General features: G+C 39.9%; 1 protein-coding gene across 1 annotated transcript; it reads right to left on the bottom strand.

Moving 5' to 3' along the window:
* Window positions 1-1,207: 1,207 nt before the first annotated feature.
* On the bottom strand, window positions 1,208-20,557 carry LOC149300690 (anillin-like). Its single transcript, XM_089484754.1, has 23 exons — window positions 20,540-20,557; window positions 15,246-15,399; window positions 14,288-14,581; window positions 13,530-13,876; window positions 12,937-13,231; window positions 12,322-12,503; window positions 12,140-12,244; window positions 10,945-11,065; window positions 9,204-9,505; window positions 8,934-9,073; window positions 7,220-7,367; window positions 6,725-6,860; window positions 6,095-6,274; window positions 5,101-5,227; window positions 4,731-4,779; window positions 4,404-4,460; window positions 3,056-3,091; window positions 2,666-2,687; window positions 2,385-2,497; window positions 2,144-2,230; window positions 1,741-1,848; window positions 1,466-1,638; window positions 1,208-1,325 (listed from the first exon to the last, which is right to left on the bottom strand). Exons 1-23 carry the CDS (start codon window positions 20,555-20,557, stop codon window positions 1,208-1,210), a joined length of 3,312 nt encoding a protein of 1,103 aa, XP_089340880.1.
* Window positions 20,558-21,522: the final 965 nt, after the last annotated feature.

Here is a 21,522-nt window from a genome sequence, read left to right as displayed (position 1 = left end):
AAGCTTATTTTAATTGTAAATACTTCCACTAATTTCATAGAATCATTTGCAGAAAAACGGTGATCTTGTAGCATACCCATTAAATCCACCAGGATAGTGATGGAAACCATAAAAAGTCCATTACTTACATTTATTAATGATTAATGCTTAAAAATAAAAGTACCCTGCAGAGTCCTTTTGATGTAAAAAGGAGTCCCGTAATATAAAATTATAATTCCAGCAGGAACAAAGTCTTTGCCAACATGATTACTCAGAGGGATACCCCCCCCCCCCCAAAGCCAAGCAGTACACATGTACAAAACAAAAAAATAAAGCCCTTAAATTTCATTTTTAAACCTATTCTGGAATGGTCCCATTTTTTTTGCCGGTGGTCACTAACAATGGTGTTCTGCAGGGCCTTAAGTACAAAAGCCTTAGAAATATTTACAAAAACCTTGTTATTTACCTATACTAAAAACATTTGGCCAGTAAAGCAATCAGCTGGCATCATATAGCAGCTTTTATAAAACCAAGAAAAAGACAGACGCAGGTTTGTTCGCTATGCTCCTATTAAACAAAATGGATCAATGTGTAGTAAGTAAATTTAATCTATTTATTTCTCTAAAATTCTGCATAGTATGCTTTTTTGACTTTGGACGGTACTGCTCAGACATTGTGTATTCTGGTAATATATATCTTTACAGGATTATCATGGTCTTTCCATGTTCTGATCTCTGAATGCGATCCTAGAATTTTGCTTATAGTAGGATTACTAAATTCCAAGACAAATTTTAAGGAAACAATTAAAAGCATAGGAAATATATAGATGTTGCTATAAATCCAGGCTGTGTTTGGGTTCAGCCTTGTACAGCAGAATGATAAAATAAGTTTGCCGTGCCTTCAGCCATTAAAATTGGGTTTAAATCTTTATATTGCACATAACGCTGCCTACTATTAAAGCTCCCCAAAGGTAAATGAGTGTATACAATGTATAATATATGGAATAATAGATGGCACACATTAACCATTTTAGTATGATACCAGATACAGAGTCTTGTCAACTGGTACGGTAAAAACAGCGAAAAAAAACAGAATTCTGAATGGATCATATATTCTAAAAAAATGGTTAGAAATAATGCAGGAAGCCATTTTTTTTAACAAACTTTACACCATATAGAAGTTGCTGTACAATAAGAGGCAGTTTGTAGTTAATATGGCTGTACAAAGCCTAGTACGCAGGCCTGTAGCAAGCATCTGGTTGCCACATGCGGAGATCCACCAGAACTTGGTTTAGCTTTTGCATCCAGAGGTTCCTTTCATCTTTTGTGTCTGCGGATAACCAGTTTCTATAAATCGAGGGAGAAAAAAAAATTAAAATTAAAGGTTTCTCCAAAATTCCTAGAGGTGTAAAAGAAGCCTTGGGATATAGGCAGAACTTCTAAAAAAAAAAAAAAAAAAAGCATACAAAAAATAAAATAAAACTTACTTGGTGACACAAAGTGTGTCTCTGCATTGACTGACTAGGGTTTCTGTGTCGCCTTCTCTTTGTGGTCTGACCGTTATAAGTTCAAACGTGTTGGGCCGGGCACAGAACTCTCGATTGGCTGGTTCAATTTTTTTGCTGGTGCAGTTTGCAAGGTTTATTCGGCCAATGGGATTCTGCGTAAATCAGCAGGAACGTAAAAGATATCATTGATTGAATTTCAAAATAAAAAAAAATATATATATATTTAAATAAAATGTTGATTTGTGAATACTAACCTTTCGTCTCTCATCGTCTGGATAGGTCCAGTAAGAAATACAATACCCTGAAAGCACACACCAACGTCTATGCCATGCTCCAAAACCACTAACATCTTCAAACATTGTCTATTCAGGGGGGGGGGGAGGCAAAAAAAATTAAAAATTTGAAATTTGAAAAAGCACAATAAATATTAAATTAATCAGGTCTGGAGTATAGGAACACCACTGTTATTTGCTACTAAAATAATCTGTTATCAGTATGGCATTGCAATATTAAGATCTTCATCTCTCACGCATTACTTTATTATTGGTAAAATGTAACAATAAGTAACATTCTCTGATTTCAATGTAGATATCGAAAGCACTGGGAACAGATCTGTGTGGGTAGTGCCTGTAGTTAATGCAATTAGTGATAACTCACCAAGAACCCCTTTTCTTCAACAAACGAATTTACTTGACACTTTAGTTTGAGACATACGTGTCCTTCCAATGGAGACAAAAATGGCACCTGTAAGGGAAAAAAAAAAAAAGTGTTTACTGAACAAAATTTGGTATAACATGGCAAATCATAAAAAAAAAAAAAAAAAAAAAAGTGTGGCAGTTTCTGAGAGGTTAATAAATAAGTAGCCTGTGTGTTTAGTGTAAATTTGTTTCACGATTACCTTGTCCAAAAGGAATTTGTTGCTCCCGACCGAAGATAGTGAGAGCTTGTGAGATCCAACTAGAACAAAGTTACTGGTACGGACAGCATTCGGGCCCCCTGGACTTGCCAAAGCTGCAAATAAAAATAAATAAAAAAATAATTATATACACACACACACACACACACACACACACACACACACACATACTTTTTAACAAGATAAGTTCTGACATCTATACAGAACAATGGGTATGAGCACATTAAGAAAAAAAGTTTAATAGAATAAAATATGAAAGTTACCTGGTGTGTGAATGTTGCTCTTCTGTAAATATAAAAAAAAAAAAAAAAAGCTAAATTAGTTGAAAAATGAGCCAGCATGCATTAGGTTTCATACAATAGCAAATGAAAAACAGATTTGTGAACATGACAAACATGCATATAAGACAGAGTGTAAGATGCAGACACTTTAAGCTGGCTGTTACTCTTGGACACTGCATCAAAAGCCATTTATAACCGGAAACCCCACCCCCATTTAGCTTTTAACCCAGATATTGGGACGAGATCATCAAAAATCAGAAAAACGACCAGCACAGATCACCCAGTCTAGTAAACAGGAAATCTTACATCTTAGTGACTTCAGTTACTAATAAAACAGTTGCCCTCAGATCAGAATTTACATTTTCTACTTACTGTAATTGAAGTCAGAAGTCTCTTTGGAGTGATTGCCTGAAATAATGCACAAAACATTATTTTTTTTTTATTAAAGTCCATTTACCACCTTCTTGTCCAAGGGATTTTATGAAGCTTATTTATGCACAGTTAAGGGCACTGTAAATTTATATACATCAGTGTCAAATTACATAAAAAAAAATAAAAATAAGAAGTCTGATTCTCCTTGAAAAGAAAATAAAAATAAAAAAAAACCCCACACACCACAATGCTGTGATCCCAGTTATCCCAATATAATCACAATACAACAATGACGTGCTTAAACCAGGAAGTGCATTAATGGTGCTTCTATGATTGTCTACGTATTAACCTGTGTACAGTACTCCATACATGCTTTAAATATGTTTTGGTTATTTCAGCTGCGGATTAGAAGATATGCTCATCGAAATAAAAGATTTTACCATTTAGAGTAGAGTAATGAAGCCTTTTTATTGAATACACTTTATTTTAACATTATAGGGTTTTGTGCTTGTTTAAGCCCAGAAGCTAATACAACTGGCCAGATTGGGTGTATTGCTCATAATATATAGTATTGAACCGAGACCCCCATTGATGTATTATTTCACTACTACTGCTCTCACTAAAATGATGCATTAAAAAGCTAAAATTTAATTTGGAGTTTTGGAGAACTGTCATTTTGAAAAGAGGATAAAACTAATAAAGTTTAAGAACGCTACAGTCAGAATTAACATATCCTCAATGTTTCATTCATGATTTATTAGCATTCGCGTTATTTTAAATACCTTTGCTTAAGCACATACGGAAAAGGTGGGGTTATATCACATTCTTTGTATTTGTTTCCGTACATCATAAAATAATGCAGAAGCTCATGATTGGTCTCGTCAAGTCTAATTTAGTGGAGTAAAGCTAGAGGTGGCCTATCAAAATCCACACAGTATAGGAGTACTGGCACACAGACCACTACAGTACGGTGTGCAACCCAAGTACACACGTAGAGCCATACCAAAGATGTAAGGATTTTCTGCATTAGACGATAGGTGGAAAAACGTGGCGTTCTGCGGACAAGCTGGACAAAGCAACGTTTAGTGGGAATGGTGCAAGTGTAACACGTTACTAAACCAAGGGTAGCCAATGGTTTGCTCTCTGTGGTGGACCTACACCATCTAGGCTATCCTGCTCAGCTGGAACCCACAACAACCAGAGAGCTAACCAAATTAACTTAAAGCAATTGTCGGAAGTACAACAAAATATGGGAGATAAAACAAAACAAAAAAAAAAACAAAAAACACTTAAGTCACTTAATAAAGTCAGATACAGTACCCCCGTGATCTATTAGTCGGATACCAACCTTAGATTTCATTGCCTTTTTCTTCTTGTCTGTTCCAGGTCCTTCCTTTCTTTGTACCTACAAAAATTATGAGTTAATTTAGGGATTCCAGCACACAGATCTGCTGCTGTTCAACATTCAGTTTTAAAATCAGCCAAGTATGGAAGCCCCAGTCCACCATCAGACCCCAGAAGCTTTCACCCACAATCTCACATTATTGCGAAATAAGGTACAAACTACAATCATCTTCTTTATAAAGATTGAGCTCTAAAGTTAGTTTTGGAAAAGCTAAATAAGAGAAAGAGTAAAAATGAGCTGCAGAATAAAAAAAATAAAAAAAGGACATACCAAGCTGTAAACATCAATATAGATTTCAAAGTCACTGGAAACATCCTCACTAGAAAGAAAAATAGATATATTGATAAAATTACTTCCGCTTCCATTTTCAAAACAGAAATATTAAATGGTCTAGACAGGAAAGCATTAAAAAACAAAAAACATCCATAGCTAGTCACGCATTATTAGCGAAGATTAATAGATTCATGTTGTACAACACGCAAAATGTTATCATGTAATTAATCAAGGCTGCTTTTTGTGTATACAACTATACACAAGAAGCCTACAGTCACAAGCCATCCCCAATTAACGCAGGTAAAGTAAGAGATAGGCAATGGCACTAGTGTGATGTGGTCTATTAGACAGAGAATATGGTACTTACAGAGTAAAAGATGTTGGGAACGTCAGAGCATCTCCCTTCATGGAGCTCGATATGCTTGCAAGTGGTGTTCCTACCATGTTCTCTGCTCCAGAGCGGATCATTATGAAGAAGTAGTAGTTTGCAGAGTCTGAAAATAAAAAGATGTTGGACCAATCTATTCTCATGTTGGCAAGAAAGTCAAGATGTATGCAAAAGATCAGACTAGCAACTTTTAAGACAATGGGATTTTAGGAACAGAGTCCAGACCATCTTTATTTTCATGACATGGGCTACAGTTGATGTCTGCTTGGTCAGTAATTACACCAAGGTAAATGGCCTATCATTGAAATCGAGCATTTTCAACTTTAAATGGGACCTATAAAGGGCCACTAAGCTTCCAAAATTTGATAGGAAAATTAGTTAGACTTGATGGGCCAAACGGCTCTTAGCTGTAAAGCAGTTTCTATGCAACGTGAAAAAAGTGGTATTTAGTTGAAAAACATTTAAGTTTTATCAACCTCTCACGTCAATACATTTTCTGATGGTCTAGCGCTGCCATCTGCAGGGCAAAATTGATAAGCGTCCCGGCCGCTAGTAAATAGACCTCTATGACAGGGCTGCACAATTCCAGCTCAAGGGACAAAATATTGAAGAAATTCACATTTAAAAACCAGACTTGAGAGGTCACAGAAAATGTCATTGAGAACTAGCAAAAATGACAAATTATGGTATATAGGTATAAGCTTGAATCAAAAAACGCACTGGACATGAACCATGCGAGCTTGCAGTAAAATGGGTGGTCAAAAACTATTATATTCAGAAACTCTAAGGACTCCACAGATCCCTTGTAAATCTTGATCCATGTTAGCTTTGGAAGGAACCAAGGGAGGAAACGTTACAAAAGTAGCCTAAAATGGTTGGCCGATACATTAAATCGGAAAAAACGTAAAGAAATATTCTGAAAAAAAGAACCGTAATGAGTTTACACAGTTGAATATACGTTTCCTTTCAATACCTGGTCTTTGGGATGTGTTGCAAACAAAGTCAGCTTTGAGAGGTAGGACCATTTCTGAAACGGTTAGAAGACCTCTAGATGGTGCGCTATCATTAACCTGGGCGTCCAGTCTCTTCTGACTGTGAGGTCCTTCAGTCTTTATTCTATTAAGTTCAGCAATCAAAGCTGCTCTTTTCTCAGCTGTATAGGGCAGGCGAGAAAAAAAAACAAAAAGGAATATTTAGGTCACATTTGCAGAAGCAATGATACTTTCAAGACCCCCCCCCCCCCCCCCAAAGATTGAGTTGAAAAATTATTTTTAAGATGTGAAAGATGTCTAGGCCAATCTTATATTCCAAAGATAAACTTTTGTGTTTTTGGTTTGTGTTTTGCTTTACTATTTTCTAGCCTGTTATATCAAACAAGTGTGTCTTGTTAATGTATACAACACTTTTGTCTCCTGCATTCCAAAAGATGCAAACCCATGCCATGGTCTCCTCAAACTATATGTCGTCATTTCACACTGAACACTCAGGTTTAGCAAACAAAGATTCCAACAGACTGTTCGAAAAAGTAATTATGCGTTTAAAGTTTCCTATACACTACAATACTACATAATATTTGTACAAATCTCACAACTTTTGAACGTACTTGCTAACAAAAGCAATCGCTCAGCCTCGGCTTCGGTTTGTGATCCTTTCCCGTGATCCTCATCTATGCAACAATTGAGAGCTTGGCTAGCTTGATGAATCACCGTCTGCTGCAAGTTGATCTCATTGTTCAGCACCTAGAACAAAGGAAGGAATAAACTAAACCCTGCTTAGAGCAATGTTGTGTGGCCCGGAACCTATCATATCTAGTTGTAAGAGTATGAAGGGTACAGAAAACCTTATACTAAAAGGCAAGAAAAGGAATGAGAAACAACATTTAAAATAAATCGGGATCACACACCTAATATGGGACAACTCGGGATCAACTGGGTTTTCCAAAATGCTTGTTTATTAGCTATACCATTTTATAAGCTTCGGATATCAATTCTAAATTATTAAGAACTTAAATGCCAGCAACATAACCAGAGTTCCACAGAAGCATTTCATATTTATGTTTAATTTATAATTTATAATATGTTAAGTTAATTATATTTACCTTCATTTTCTGCTTTATGTTTACAGGTCGTGGAGAGGCAGGTTTTCGTTCCTCTAGTCTGGAGGTCACATTTTCTTTCCGGACAATGGTTTGGACAACCTGAGGACGGTCTGTCTCCTTAAACCTTTGAGATCTGTAAGCATCAATACTTTGGGGGAGCAAAGAAAAACAAAAATAAATCAGGATGTATCGTTAGGTATATCTTTGTGTCCCTCTATTGCCTCAAAGTAAAAGCTACCAACACAACTTCTGATGGAACCTCAACCCAAAAAAGAAACAGTTTTTCATGTCGCGTATGAATAAACAGTAACCAGTCTCATATGCAACATGTAAAATGCTTCCCTTCCAATTATTAGTAAGCCAGCATCATGTTGTGCCATTTACAGTTCTTGCCTTACTTATGTACAAACTATGGAGAATATCTAATGTGAAGATCAGAAAGGAATTCTTGTAAATGAAACAATCAGGAGGAACATTTCATTAGTTGAGATAGTTGACCAACAGAGCCACATCTTATACATAGTCATGTGGATATATAAATTTGGCAGTCTCATTGTACTGAATCTAAAACAGGGCTTGACAAATTTGTTGAAAATCTAGGCGCCAGCTAAAAAAGTTAGGAGCCAGGATTTTTTTAAACCAACAGTTGGTTAGGAGTGATCGGATCATCATCAGCCCACTTACTAAACTCACAGCATTTGACCTGGAAGCACCCTGGACTTCCATGTCAGTGCTGTATTTTTTTATTTTTTTTTACTCTTTCAATGCTGTTCCATTGAAGCACAGCATTAATTGATATTTAGTCCCCACAAGCTTTTGGGGACAAATTTTTCACCCATGCAATGCCACGAATGTGTCACACAATTGTGGCATTGAAGGGGTTAACGCTGCACTGTCGCTCTCATGGAGCGATTGGGCAGCAGTGGAGGGTTGGGGTTGGTCTCCACACTCATGTGGAGACCAAAGAACCGTCTCCCCTGTCCCTGAAGCTGCCTCTGGCAGCTGGGACGCAATTGCTGGTCTATAGACCAGCCATTGCAGGGAGGAGTCTCTGATGACTGCTGTAAGCTTCCATGCCTACAGGAGTCATCAAAGGGCTTGTGAGGGCTCGTTTTTGAGCCCCTTGCAAAACGGGAATTAACCCCTAAATGTCACAATCGCGGCATTGAAGGGGTTAACGCTGCTCTGTCGCTCTCATGGAGTGATCAGGCAGCAGGGGGTGTTGTGTCAATCAACACACAACCCCCTTTCCTAAAGCTGCCTGTGGCAGCTGATAACACGATTGCTGGTTTTCCTGCAACAGCGTTTTCAGCCTACAGGATCACTCCGTGGGAGTGATCTCAGGCTCGGGGGCGGGTTCTGAGTGGCTGTGCTGTCTGCCCAGACTCCTGGGCAGACAGCAGCAGCGCCCCTGCGTGCTGACGCGGGGGCAATTTTTTTTAGATGTAAGAGACTGACAAACACCTAGGCGCCAGGACAAAATTCTGTCGCCATGGCGACCTGGGATTTGTCGAGCCCTGATCTAAAAGAACTAGAAATAATGAAGTAGTAGTCTTCTTTATAATTTGTAGTTTTAAAATGGCTATGACTCAACATAGGGAAGGTTTTTTTTTATTCCAAGAAAAAGAATTGCGAACCCGACGCAAGAAAACCAGACTGTTCGGCAGCTTCATGGAAACGGACAAACTGGCAACAGTCAAGTTTAGGGTGGTACCTGTACAAGAGATTCTGGTTTTCCTCTGTGGAAATACAGCCTTCTTTAGACTCTGCTCTGGGTAAACACCTTCTCTGAAACTTGACAGACTTTGGGCTGTCACTACTTTCCACCGCAACCTTGGAGGGGGAGAGAAGGACCTGTTTAAAACAAAACCAATTATAACATCCGTTACGCATAGTACTTTGAGTGAGGTATCCAGAACAGAGTCATGTCAGTATGTAGAGACAATTAATATAACGTCCAATAAGTTAGCTAAAGTGAACTTACCTCAGGACTCCCAACACCAACAGTCTCTGCTAAAGGAGCCAACAAAGACATTGAGGAAATGTTTAGGGGATCCTCCTCTTCACAATCGCCATCACTTTCTTCTTCACTTTCAGTAGCACTGACTTTCTCCACATGTTTGGACGTGGCATGCTCATAATTCACATCATCACCAGCTTCCTCATCTTTGTCGTCAAGAACATCACTAAATATGCTAGTGATCACTTCAGAACTGTTAATCTCGTCAATTTCATCATCATCATCATCACCATCAACGTTCATCTCGATCTCACGGAACACCTCTGCTAAACGAAGCAAAGCCAAAGATTATGAGTCATGTACTGCCTCCACTATAATGCAAGGTACAATTCTGTTTAATAGTATCGCTCTGTAGTCTCCTTGCGTATGTATCTTATCGTATCTTTATAAGCCTATCTAGTACAGGAATCTTGTAAGGCGGTCATCAGCGTCCATTCATAAAAGAAAAATAACAAAAAGACACCAAAAAAACTGGACCACAGACAACGTAAACATACTAGAAAAACACTATATTTTTAACAAACGACAAGAACATTCCATCCTTCTTCTACTATGAACACTAGAATATAGTACAGCTCACCTAGCTAGTTTTTGGGTTGCCTTGCTGATCACTATGTATTGATTAATATACATAGCCATTATATATTTCATGGCGTTAACATGGCATTTGGCGCTTACGAAAAATGTTTCAGAGCTAGTTTTTGTTTACTGTACATGTGTGGCCATAAACATACAGCAAAATATTTCTAAGTTTTTTCTTTAACACGCAGGTTCCATGTGGAATAATTTTTAATCGACAGACAAAAATCAACTATCTGCTAATGTTCCACAAAACTGATATATATATATATATATTTACTCACAGAGTCCATTGCACACCATTCCAAATATTCCAAGCCCGGTGCTAGTAACCAGCAGTTTCCATGTAAAACACTTTCAAAAAGATGGTCAGCACTCCAGGTCTTTAAATAGACAATTTCATTTTATTCAAAGTCAAGTCGACGTTTCAGTCATTACTGACTTTCATCAGGACATCAGTAATGACTGAAACGTCGACTTGACTTTGAATAAAATGAAATTGTCTATTTAAAGACCTGGAGTGCTGACCATCTTTTTGAAAGTGTTTATATATATATACATATATATGAGACATTAAAGTTAACTAACCAGTGTTTCTGGGGGAAGTGATTTCCTTATCGGCTTTTGGTTTTTGCAATGGCGCCTGGGAGTCTTCCCGCGTGTTTACAGTTTTCTGAGGACTGCGGATCCGCTCTGCCATCACTACTGGTTTCAGAAACAAGGAAGGAAGGAATGGGAAGATGTTCTTACATTTCAGTATAGAAATAATAAAAAACCCTGAAGTGTCACGTAGTGCTGTGAGGACGACAATGTCTACTCTAACAGGTATAGTTTTGTGAAAGCAAAATTTCTCACAGGGACCCTGAAAACCAGTTAAGCCCCTGCCACAGTAAGATTTGGATGTTGGAAACCGATTATAAAGCCACAACAGACCAAAGCATCATGTAACGTCTGCAAGAACGTTTCCTCCCGACGCACCAGAACATCCAGATACTTTAGTCCTTGTTTCATACTTTAGTTTTTAGAACATTCATAATTCCCCATTTGAAAAAAAACTTAAATATTATTTCTTTATTTTACTTGATATATCAATAAGTGAAGTTAAAATGATTCATACGAGTTTTACCTGCAGTTGAATCGGCCTTCGTGGATTGGATGGCACACAGTTTTGTTTTCTCTGGTACCGATTGGGTAGTCACATCAGGCCTGGGTGGTCTGCTGGCAGTGACAGGGTGCGTTTGTTCTTCCTACACAAGATTATGATGAAAACCAATTTATTTTTATTTTCACACCAACCCAAAATTTGACCTCTATTCAATAATTAGAAAACCGGTTTCAGAAGATAATCTAAAGATTTTTGTTACAGCCTCTAGCGGACCAACATTCATTCAGTAAGATGTAAAGTCACATAGGCCTCTGAAACCTTAAGGAAAAAAACCCCAAACCCTCCAATCTGAAGAAATCTTTGAAGGTCGTTGAGCTTGTGTGACCTTTTTTAGGCTTTTAGCAGGATTACCTAAATTCAGTTATTTAGGCACTTAAAAGGGGCACTCCAATGCATATGATCGCTGCACAGATGGGTTTTGCAAACACATGGAGAGATTCTATAGAATCCCCCATATACATTTGCCACTTCCCATATCACCCAGCTAAATGCCTTGCAGGAGATGTGTTTGGGATCTCCCTGCATGTGAAATAGTCCCCTCCAATCAGCTGCAGCATTAGCGTGGGAAAAGCCCAGTGCACGTGTGTGGAAAGTGCTGCCATTGATTTACTGCTTCAAGCTGCCAATCAGGGACAAGAACAGCAGCCTCTTCTGTGATAGGCAAGTGGTTTATTTTGGAAGACTACAAAGTGATCCCAGAGTACTGTCAAAGGCATTCTTATTACACGAGTGCCTGGTGCATTATATTGCATTTCATGGTAAATTAAACAAAAAATTTTAAAGTTTCAAGAAAACACAAGATATGGTTTAGACAAACTTGGTAGGGCACCGTTGGAGATCTCAGTGGAGGGGACTTTTTTTTTTTAACAAAGGACAACAAAACAAGTAAAAACCACCAACCTTTAGCAGTCCTAACATTTAAAGAAGGTACCTCCTAGAAGGCACCACACATCCTAACCCTTACTCAGACATGAGCTACCCAGTCTCCTGCCATTTATAGATAAACTATATTAACATTGGCACACCTACATTTTAAACCTATAACAACCCCTGTAAAACTCCCCTCCAGGTATAGATACCTTTTGAATAACCAAAATCTGACAGTACAAGCAGCACAGGAACACTGGTGCTTTAGAGAAAAGGGTATAAAGTATACCTTATGTGGATCGTTTTGCTTTGTTTTCGATGAATCCTCCTTCTCAGACCAAACACTACCCCTGTCAAATCGCCCACGAAGAGCTGCAAGTTCCTTCTCACGCTCCTGCAAAGTAGTTTTAGTTATTTATTTTTAAATCATTTTTAGAGCTGTTTGATTGTGGCCATGCAACTTCACCGTACCTGTTTTTGTATTTGGGTTAAGCTAGCTGTGCTTGAAACATTCTTCTTCAGTAACTGTTCCTGAATACTCCTTGTATTTGGTGTCAAAACAGGGGCTCGGTGTCCAGCATTCACTGGAGCGGGACTTCGCTCCTGACACTTCTCCCCAAAACGTTCCAAGAAAGACTTTATTCCTGGTCCACCTTACAAAAAAAGAAAAAGAAAAAAAGACCAGTAAGTTATAGATTAGCATATTGCAAAGTAAGCTTCATGCCATTTGTCTTATCTTACCTTGGCCCAAACTGCTAGTAAATATATTACGTTATTTAGCATTTAAAGCCCTCTGTACACACAATGTGCCTAAGAGCTACACCTTCCCCTTTGTGAGACCGCTATTCTTGATTGTCTATGTGGGTATTCACTCAACTTTCTGCCTAATATCTCAAATGGAAACAAACAGATGCATTATGATCATCCTACAAGAAGCCACAGCATCCTACAAGAACCAGGTTCACTTTAAACAATACCTTTGCCCTACCGTCCCCATCAGTCATGAGGCAACCCACTCAATACAACTAATTGTATTGGACTAGCGTTTAACTCAGAGGTCTTTGCTTCTTTTGTAAATAAGCTTACCTGGGGTTGTAGCTTTGTCTTTTTGCTGAGGGTGTACAGGAGTTCCCTTATTGGAATCATCACTGGACACCGTTTGGTGGGCCGAGTATATCTTTGAGGTGGGTCTCTCCGTTTTTTGTGGGCTGGGGAGGTTGACTGCAAGTGGCTTTACCACCGAAGATGGTGCCGAATCATTCTCCCTCAGCTTGGAAGGGACAAGACTAGCTGACTGAACCACTGAGGATTTTATTTTTTCTGTGGGGTTGGCGGAGGTAGCAGATGAATTTAAGGACTTGGCTACAGCTGATCTATTTGTCTAAAGAGGAGAAAAAACAAGTGTTATGGTCTTCTCTTTTAAGAGAGCATACCTATGAACATAAAGCATACACAAGCTACTATGAATAATTGTTAATGCATTGCATAAATTAAAAATTCCTTCAAAACAAGAGACCGGTGCTATATCACTAATGTACACAAGAAAAAAAAAAAGTCACAAAAAATAAATGTTAGCCATCAGAAAACAAAGAATTGGATATAAACGAGTCATCTCTATTTGTAGCCAAACCATTTTTTCTGTAAGTAAAAGATGAAATATACGGGCATATAATACATACCAGTGTTGCAGGGACTGTGACTTTATTCACGGTGTCCTCCTTGGGTCTTTGGGAACAGGACACGGCCTCCTGCTTTACACTACGACTATTGATGCTGGCAGATGCTGAACTTGCAGTAGACACTTTTGATAAACAAGCAGTGCCAGGCTTTCCTTGTGTATTGTTCAGCTTGACACAAGGATGACTTAGATCATCCTCCCACGAGCCAATAGTAGCAGCAAGGTTGGCAAAGCGGCCTCGCCTGCCCATGGGAGTATCAGCAGCGACAACAGGAGCCGCGGCCTTTGGAGGAGAAGCCACGACATCTTTCGTTGGAATAGGTTTAGGGGGTGAACCTGGCGGACTCCCTGGAAAGGAAAACGGTGCTCAGTACAAACTACCATCTCATAACATCTAAAAAACAAAATTGCTGTTAGGAACGTATGTGTTAAGGAATATTAGCTCGTGTTTGTGTGCATTTACCTTGAAGCTGCAGCCTTAAAATATATTTGTGAATACATTCAATAAAAATTATAAAACGCTGTATAGAGGAGGGCAATTTAATATTACTTAAAAAAGGTACTTTAAGCGTTGCTGCTTTTCTGCCAAAATTTACAGCTTGACTTCCACAGATCACTAATTCTATAGGTATCCCTGGCTAAACGCATTCATTCATTTGTGTAACTAGGCCAGAACTTAATGTTTTTAGCAAATTGGAGGTAAATGGTATACTCTACTCCTGAATTAAATATGACTTTTTTAATTCATTGTTTCTTTACCATCATTATCCCAGTAATGTCTCTGTGCTGCCAACCTCTGCATGCGCATCTTCATTGAAGCAGCGGCCTCTGCTTCGGAATTTGAGCTATGCTCCTGTTTATCTGTAGATGACACGGGCTCTGGAGAGGTCCTCGTTGTGGTCTTCACTTGGACGTGCGACACACTCTCAGAAGACTGCGCGTTCTTATTCACTTCAGGGCTTTTTGGATGCTCGTTCTCGGAGCCCGGGGCTTGAGTTTCAACGTTATCTGAGCAGCGTCTCTTCGAAGGGGAAGGCTTTGAGCAGGGTTTAGCTGTCATATGAAAACAGCCACAGTTAAGCGTATTTTAACGGTTACGTACACAGTTATTACCCACAAACACACGGGAACACTTCTAAAACATACAAGTTAAACCATTTACATCATATTGGCATGGATTGGATGTTCTCCGATTACGACAGTCTAATTTAAAATCACGCAGACAATAATTATAAATGCGTATGGACAGCTAAGATAGCTTCTCAGCGTTCTCCCCAGAGGTGTCCATAACACTGTATAATTTAATTAGTTAATTATCAGCGGAAAGATTTCAGATCGGAGTTGGTATTAACAACTGATTGATGATTAGTACTATGACAGTTCAGAATTAGCCAGCATCTGTGCTGAATGGAATTGAGAAACATGATGAGACTTGAGGACCAAGATTAGATTAATATGCATTAGTCTGCTATGCCTTTTTTATTTTTTTTTTCTTTAACCATAAAACACTATCTGGGTTCAAACTCAAGATGAGAACGTGATATGAAGAACGTTTAACTTCATTATCATGGTCATACCAAACCCAAAAAGTAGACTAATCCAAAATGCTAATAGAGCATCCACATTAAAACTAGAACCCCAAAAGGGGCCGGTCACTTTTTCTCGATATGTGAACAATATCAACTACTTTTAGTATAGTACCAAAATCTTTCCATACCATCTTCTGTCGGAGCTGGCGGCTGATGGTTTGTCTCTGCAAGCGGTTCTCTGGGCCTCTTTGTCATTACGACAGACCTTCCTCCGGCTGTAGGCCTGTCAGCCATCTTCTTCTGCAAGTTTTCTCTCCTTGCTCGAGTTCTTTCAAGTAGTTTCTATAAAACAAAGTGACTCATGAGCAGGGAAGTGACAATAGATGGGTTCAGTGTCAGCCTCATATCAAAAAGAACAGACAAGAATAATCGGACCATGGAGGAGCATGACTGCCTTTTTCATGCCAGGTCAGCGCTTCATTTCTGTTTTTTGTTTTGGAAGAATGCACATTGAAGTAACTAGAGCACTTTAATATCCATTCTTCTGTAGCGGGTATATGTAGTAATTCTGTAGGGGTATCCGGGGGATTATACTGTATCTTCTGAGCCTTATGTCTTCAAAGGATTTGGTTAGAGCTCCACATGGCATCCTCCATGCTGTTTAGGTAGCGAGTTTATATTAAATTGGTTTAACCCCTTCACGACAAAGCCCATACATGTACGGGCTCACAACCCATTGTCCCTAATGGGTTTAAGGACAACCGATTGTCCTTAAGGGGTTAATACAGGGCTCGACAAATCCCAGGCGCCAGGTCGCCATGGCCACAGAGAATTTTGTCCTGGCACCTAGGTGTTTGTCAGCCTCTTACATCTACAAAGACAGCACAGCCACTTCGAGCCCACTCCCACGGAGTGATCCTGTAGGCTGAAAACGCGGTTGCAGGAAAACCAGCAATCGTGTTTTCAGCTGCCACAGGCAGCATCAGGGAAGGGGGTTGTGTGTTGATTGGGTCCCCACACGAGTGTGGGGACCTGACACAACACCCCCCTGCTGCCTGATCGCTCCATGAGAGCGACAGTGCAGCGTTAACCCCTTCAATGCTGCGCATTTAGGGGTTAATTCCCCTTTTGTAAGGGGCTCTGCTGCTGGTGGTCTGCCTGGAAGCCCAGGCAGACCAGCAACAGCAAAAACGAGCCCCCAAAAGCCCTTTGATGACTCCTGTAGGCATGGAAGCCTACAGCAGTCATCAGACTCCCCCCTGCAATGGCTGGTCTATAGACCAGCAATTGCTTCCCAGCTGCTAGAGGCAGCTTCAGGGACAGGGGAGACGGTTCTTCGGTCTCCACATGAGTGTGGAGACCAGCCCCAACACCCCCCTGCTGCCTGATCGCTCCAGGAGAGCGACAGTGCAGCGTTAACCCCTTCAATGACGCAACTGTGTATGACACATTCGTGGCATTGCAGGGGTTAACATTTGTCCCCAAAAGCTTGTGGGGACTAAATATCAGTCAATGCTCTGCTCCAATAGAAAATCAGCATTGAAAGTTAAAAAAAAAATAAAAAAAAAATAAATAAAACAGCACTGACCTGGAAGTCCAGGATGCTTCCAGGTCAAATGCTGTGAGTTTAGTAAGTGGGCTGATGATGATCCGATCACTCCTAACCAACTGTTAGTTTAAAAAAAATCCTGGCTCCTAACTTTAGCTGGCGCCTAGATTCACAACAAATTTGTCAAGCCCTGGGTTAATAACACTATTTATGTGCTCAAAAAGGGTAACCAACACAGCATTGACACTTTTTTTTGCCAAAAGTGGCACAAAAACAGCACTGCGTGGGGAAAGGGTTGTACTGCAGCTTCTCCTTAAAGTAAATGACTATTTTTGCTCCCTTTATACAGGTTAAGGAATACATAATAAATAACTTATAAGCCAAGACACCCTTTTAAGGATAGCTATATGTCAAATATATATATATTTTTTTATTTATTTATATATTACGAAGAGGGGAAAACAGTTTAAGTTAATCAGTAGTTTATAAATTTATCGTTTGCTGCAAATCTCCTTCAATATTTAACAGCTTCCCTGCAGCGAAGCAGAAAGCCCAGCAAGTGACAGAAAACGGGATGACTAAGCATCATTCCCACCCTGTTTTCTTTAAATCAGCCAATAGTCCCTTCTTGCATCACGGCTGTGTCCCAACTGCTACATTTTTCAGCTGCTTATATCATCGAGTCGGGTTATAGCTTGCAAAGCGAGTGGTTACGCAGAGTGATTGCACAGAGCCAGGTGCTGGAACCTTGCCAAGTGCATCTATCAGGCTGAACAGTTCTTTCCTCTGGCTGCCGCGCCAAAGAGTTTCAGCCTACCAATTATGGAAAAAGCTCTGGGATCAAAGTATACAAAAATAAGACGGCGGTTAATTTCAAATAATGGGAAGGAACCGTCTAGGATCCTACAGTCCACCTGCTAGGATAATTTTCTCATGCGTTAACACAGCCAATGGAAGTGCTTATGCAATCACTTATACAATGTATAACGTACTTTTATTTAAGCATTTATAAGCAACATTCAATCAGGTTTAAAGGGACAGACATGCTTTACCATCCCGACTCTCTGCAGTCCATGCTGTTGCTAGTGAAAGCCACCACTCAGATACCCATCCCCAGCTGTCTGTAACAGCATTGCCCTGTATCTGCCCAGGGTATCAGCGGTCATATTAGAAGATATAACACTGTGTCCTGACATATACAAAGCCCAAGTTCAAAGAGTTTGGGATTATGAAGCGCCTACATCTGAAAATAAAAACGAATCGGGTGCCAGCAGCCAGTTTTCAGAATTGATGGATAATTTGTTTGCTGTAGCAGCTCTGAAAAAGACTACGACTATCCAAGGAGCAACACTTACTTTTAGGATGATTATTTTTATTTTGTAGTTTATTGCGTAATCTCACGCACCTGGAGAAATTGCTACTGTTACGGATTGAAATCTAGACTGGTTAGTATGGGAAGTCAACAAGTAAACCCTGTAAGGGACACTAATGGGATCCAAAGCATAGATGCTTAAAATAAGCATTACAGAGGACTAAGACAATTAAGTAAACAGTCAGTGATCATGTCATTGTATTAGCCTCTACCATGTCTTACGAGAGGCTGTTCCATTTATCCACCACACTCTTGGTAAAGTAAAAAGTTCCTTACAGTATTAATATAATAGCAGAATGATGCCCCCCTTAAAAACGCACAAGGGGGTTCTCCAGTATGCGGCCACATGCATTCGCGTGCATATAAGATGTGTGCAGCCGATGCTGAGCTTTAGCGCTGGCTTGGCAAGGGCTGGGGGTTAACTACAAGCTGCCTGTGCGCATTAGCAGAAAACACTGCCGATGATAGAAAACTTAAGTTGGGAGAACTCACCTTTCGGTAATTGGCTACCACAGAGAACTCTTTCAGGTTTAATGAACGCATATAAAATATGTACACAGTACTTTGTTTCAAAGTCTGCTTGGGACACTGCACCTTTAATAGCTACAAAAAAGCCCATAAATCTCTTTCAAAAATATATATATATATCACACACTAACTAGGGAGCTTTACACTGGGGTGAGAACATAAGCACCAGGATTCAGAGTTTTGCCCCAAAAATCCCGTGCAGTAAAAGGTTTGGTGTTAGCGTTGACACTAAGGGGCATCGAGGGTCCCGAAGTCTTTGAAATATCCAAAAAAAGCTGCATGTGGTGGGGGGTGATGGGTAATCTGAGATCCGACTCCCTATCCTGCCGAGATAACATGCAGTTGGGCAGCAACCCCTTTTCATTCAAACTGGCCGCTGGCAGACTGCGTGGAGCAAACGGAGAACAATGGAAACGGAGATGACAGAATCCACAAAAACTAAGGAAGTCACTCACTGCCAGAAACTACAGAAATTAGCAATTCATCATCGCTGGATGCCGTGACGTTAGTAACACTTGTGACAATTCCTTTGCTACTGGTCCTCACACAGTCCAAACATGTGTCAGGTCATCCATAAATTTGGAAAGACACTAGAACAAAGCTTTCTTTACTACAGGTAGGACTTTTAGTTAAGGAATAATTGCCATAGTTTAGAATGGTTCCTCGCCCCAGCTAATTAGCAACATAGAAACATCAAACAACCAACTGGTCCATTCAGTCCATTTCCCATGGCATACAAACCTTGGTCACATCTTGGGTACAGGATAGACTTATGCTAACGGCAAGCAAGTTAAAATACACTCGCTGTATTAACCTCTTCCACGGCAGCTGGGGGAGTGATCCACTTATCTACTACCCTGTCAGTGAACATATTACAAAAATGATAAACCACTACCTCTCGTTTCAGTCTTCGACGAAGCAGGACCCTCTAATACAAAGCTCAGTTTTGAGACTTTTAACCCCCACCTTAGTAAACACGTTTAAAGAAACAATGGATCCTTACCCAATAAAGTCCACAATCTTGTTTACATTAAAGTTAGCCTTAAAGCTGAAAAAAAGCAGTTACATTAACAGGTGTTATCTTCCTAAGAAGTCAATTTTAGGGTTTAAAAAAAGCTGGCAGGGTGGAAAAGCAAGGCTGGGGAGGACAAAGGGGTATATAAGGCCAATTTAAAAGTGATCTTAAATGGTTATAATCTACTAACCTAATTTTGGAGGCCACAAATCTGAGCAATCGCTAGCCGGCCTCTCCGGCACTCAGTGATGCTGCAATGACATCATCAGCCACAACACTTATTTACCAAAATACCATGATGTATGTTTATGCCTCTCACATGGGGGGGGGGGGTATGAAGGTTAACCTAACAAACCCCTTTTTATGTAATCACAAGCCACTATGGGCCACAGCACCAGCACACAATATCATGGATTGTAAGCTCACAAGACCAGGGCCCCTCTTGTCCAATGGTACCGACAAGTCTTAAAGCATGCTGGTAACCTTGTCAGTTCCATATATAGTCATTTATTGTAAATTTTTACTTTTTTTTTTTTGGAAAAGCGCTATGGAATCTGCTTCCACCCAACAATATAATGCACAGTAACAAGATTGCAGAAAATGCAAACACAAAGCTGCCTATGCTAATTGCACCGTAACTTATTCAGCACTTTTCCATGTCTCACACCCAAGAGATAAGGGGAAAAAGCCTCATGACACCGATCGCAAGCTCCTCAGGCGAGGGGCACATCCATCTGAGGTTTTAAAGCCATGTCACGGCCCATGTTATATTACAAATACACTTGTACATGTCATAGGCTAGAAATGCATATGCTTATAATGATATCTAGATCATACAAAACATATTGGATTATTAAGATATGCCAAATACATGCATTATTAAAGCTTATGGGAAATATACATTGTATAAATGTCAACGGTTAACCTGTAAATAAAGCTTTATCAACAGCTTTGTATGCTTACTGATCGAGTGTCACGTTAAAGCGTTATGGACCCACTTCCCGGTGAAATAGCTCACCTCTGTGAACGGATCCATGTCGGTAAGACGTGCTTTTCCCCCCAAGCTTCGTATGGGACCCTGGAATCCCCGGTATTGCTGTCTCTAAGCCGGTCTGTTAAGGCAGAGCAGTCTCTCTTCCTGTGTGTACGGACCTGTCTCTCTCACAATGTGAATACGCCTATCCTCCCGTCAGCCACCAACAGTTCTGGGAGCAGTTCAAAAATTTGAATTTCACCGCCGAGCATTTGCTGCGGGTCACATGACACGAGTAGAGGCCAAAGGCAGCTCCGGATTGGCCGTAGAGGCTTGGTTGAGGGCGAGTCCGTCTGTGCGGAAGTCGCTGCAGGAAGGTCACGTGGTATAATGTGGGCGAGATGCCTGAGCGGCAGATCACGTGGCGGCTTCACAGTCTGCCGTCAGTCAGTTGTGAATTATGGTTAATGGACGAGCGGTTTATCCAATAACATCAGGATTAGGAGACAAACGTTTCCATGTAACTGGGCATGCGCATTAAATAAACTGTAGTGTATTGCAGAAGTGCAGTGCGTATTTTTAGGCTCAGAGTAGATTAGTTTCTCATTCAAAAAACTTTACTCAGTGATAAATAGCCCCTTATCAAACCCACTTAACCCCTTCAATCCCAGGGGTTTTTGGTACCTCAAAGCCCAGAGCAATTTTGCCATTTTTGGGGTATGTCGGTTTAGCGATTATTCTCTGTTCCTGTGAATACTGTACCTATGTAAACTATATATTGTTTTTTCAAGGAGAGAGAGAGCTTTCGTTTGATACCATAGTTGGATGATTAGCTGAAAATTTAGAATGAGAAATTTAGTAAAAACTAGTGAAGATTAGAAAAATAAACACTTTTTTTACATTTTCCCTCTGAATCCTCACAAAATTAGGTAAAGTGATGGAAAATCCCCCCAAGTTTATCAATTCAGGTGTCCTGATTTCAGAAATACCTAATTTATATAGATTTTCCAGACTCTCCCAGCACCAGG

Source organism: Sceloporus occidentalis, unplaced genomic scaffold (genome assembly GCF_023333645.1).
Source record: "Sceloporus occidentalis isolate IW3139 unplaced genomic scaffold, rSceOcc1.0.p SCAF_23, whole genome shotgun sequence".
Taxonomy (NCBI): Eukaryota; Metazoa; Chordata; class Lepidosauria; order Squamata; family Phrynosomatidae; genus Sceloporus; species Sceloporus occidentalis.
Note: the sequence above shows the minus strand (reverse complement) of the source record. Positions and strands in the feature narration are given on the sequence as shown.

What these genes read in the sequence shown, in the direction of transcription:
- LOC149300690 (XM_089484754.1), bottom strand. An exon ending in TTGGTGTTGGGAGTCCTGAG is followed by an intron (nt 9,074 to 9,203) that starts GTAAGTTCACTT and finishes TGTTTTAAACAG; the next exon opens with GTCCTTCTCTCCCCCTCCAA. An exon ending in ATATTGATGTTTACAGCTTG is followed by an intron (nt 4,461 to 4,730) that starts GTATGTCCTTTT and finishes TAATTTTTGTAG; the next exon opens with GTACAAAGAAAGGAAGGACC.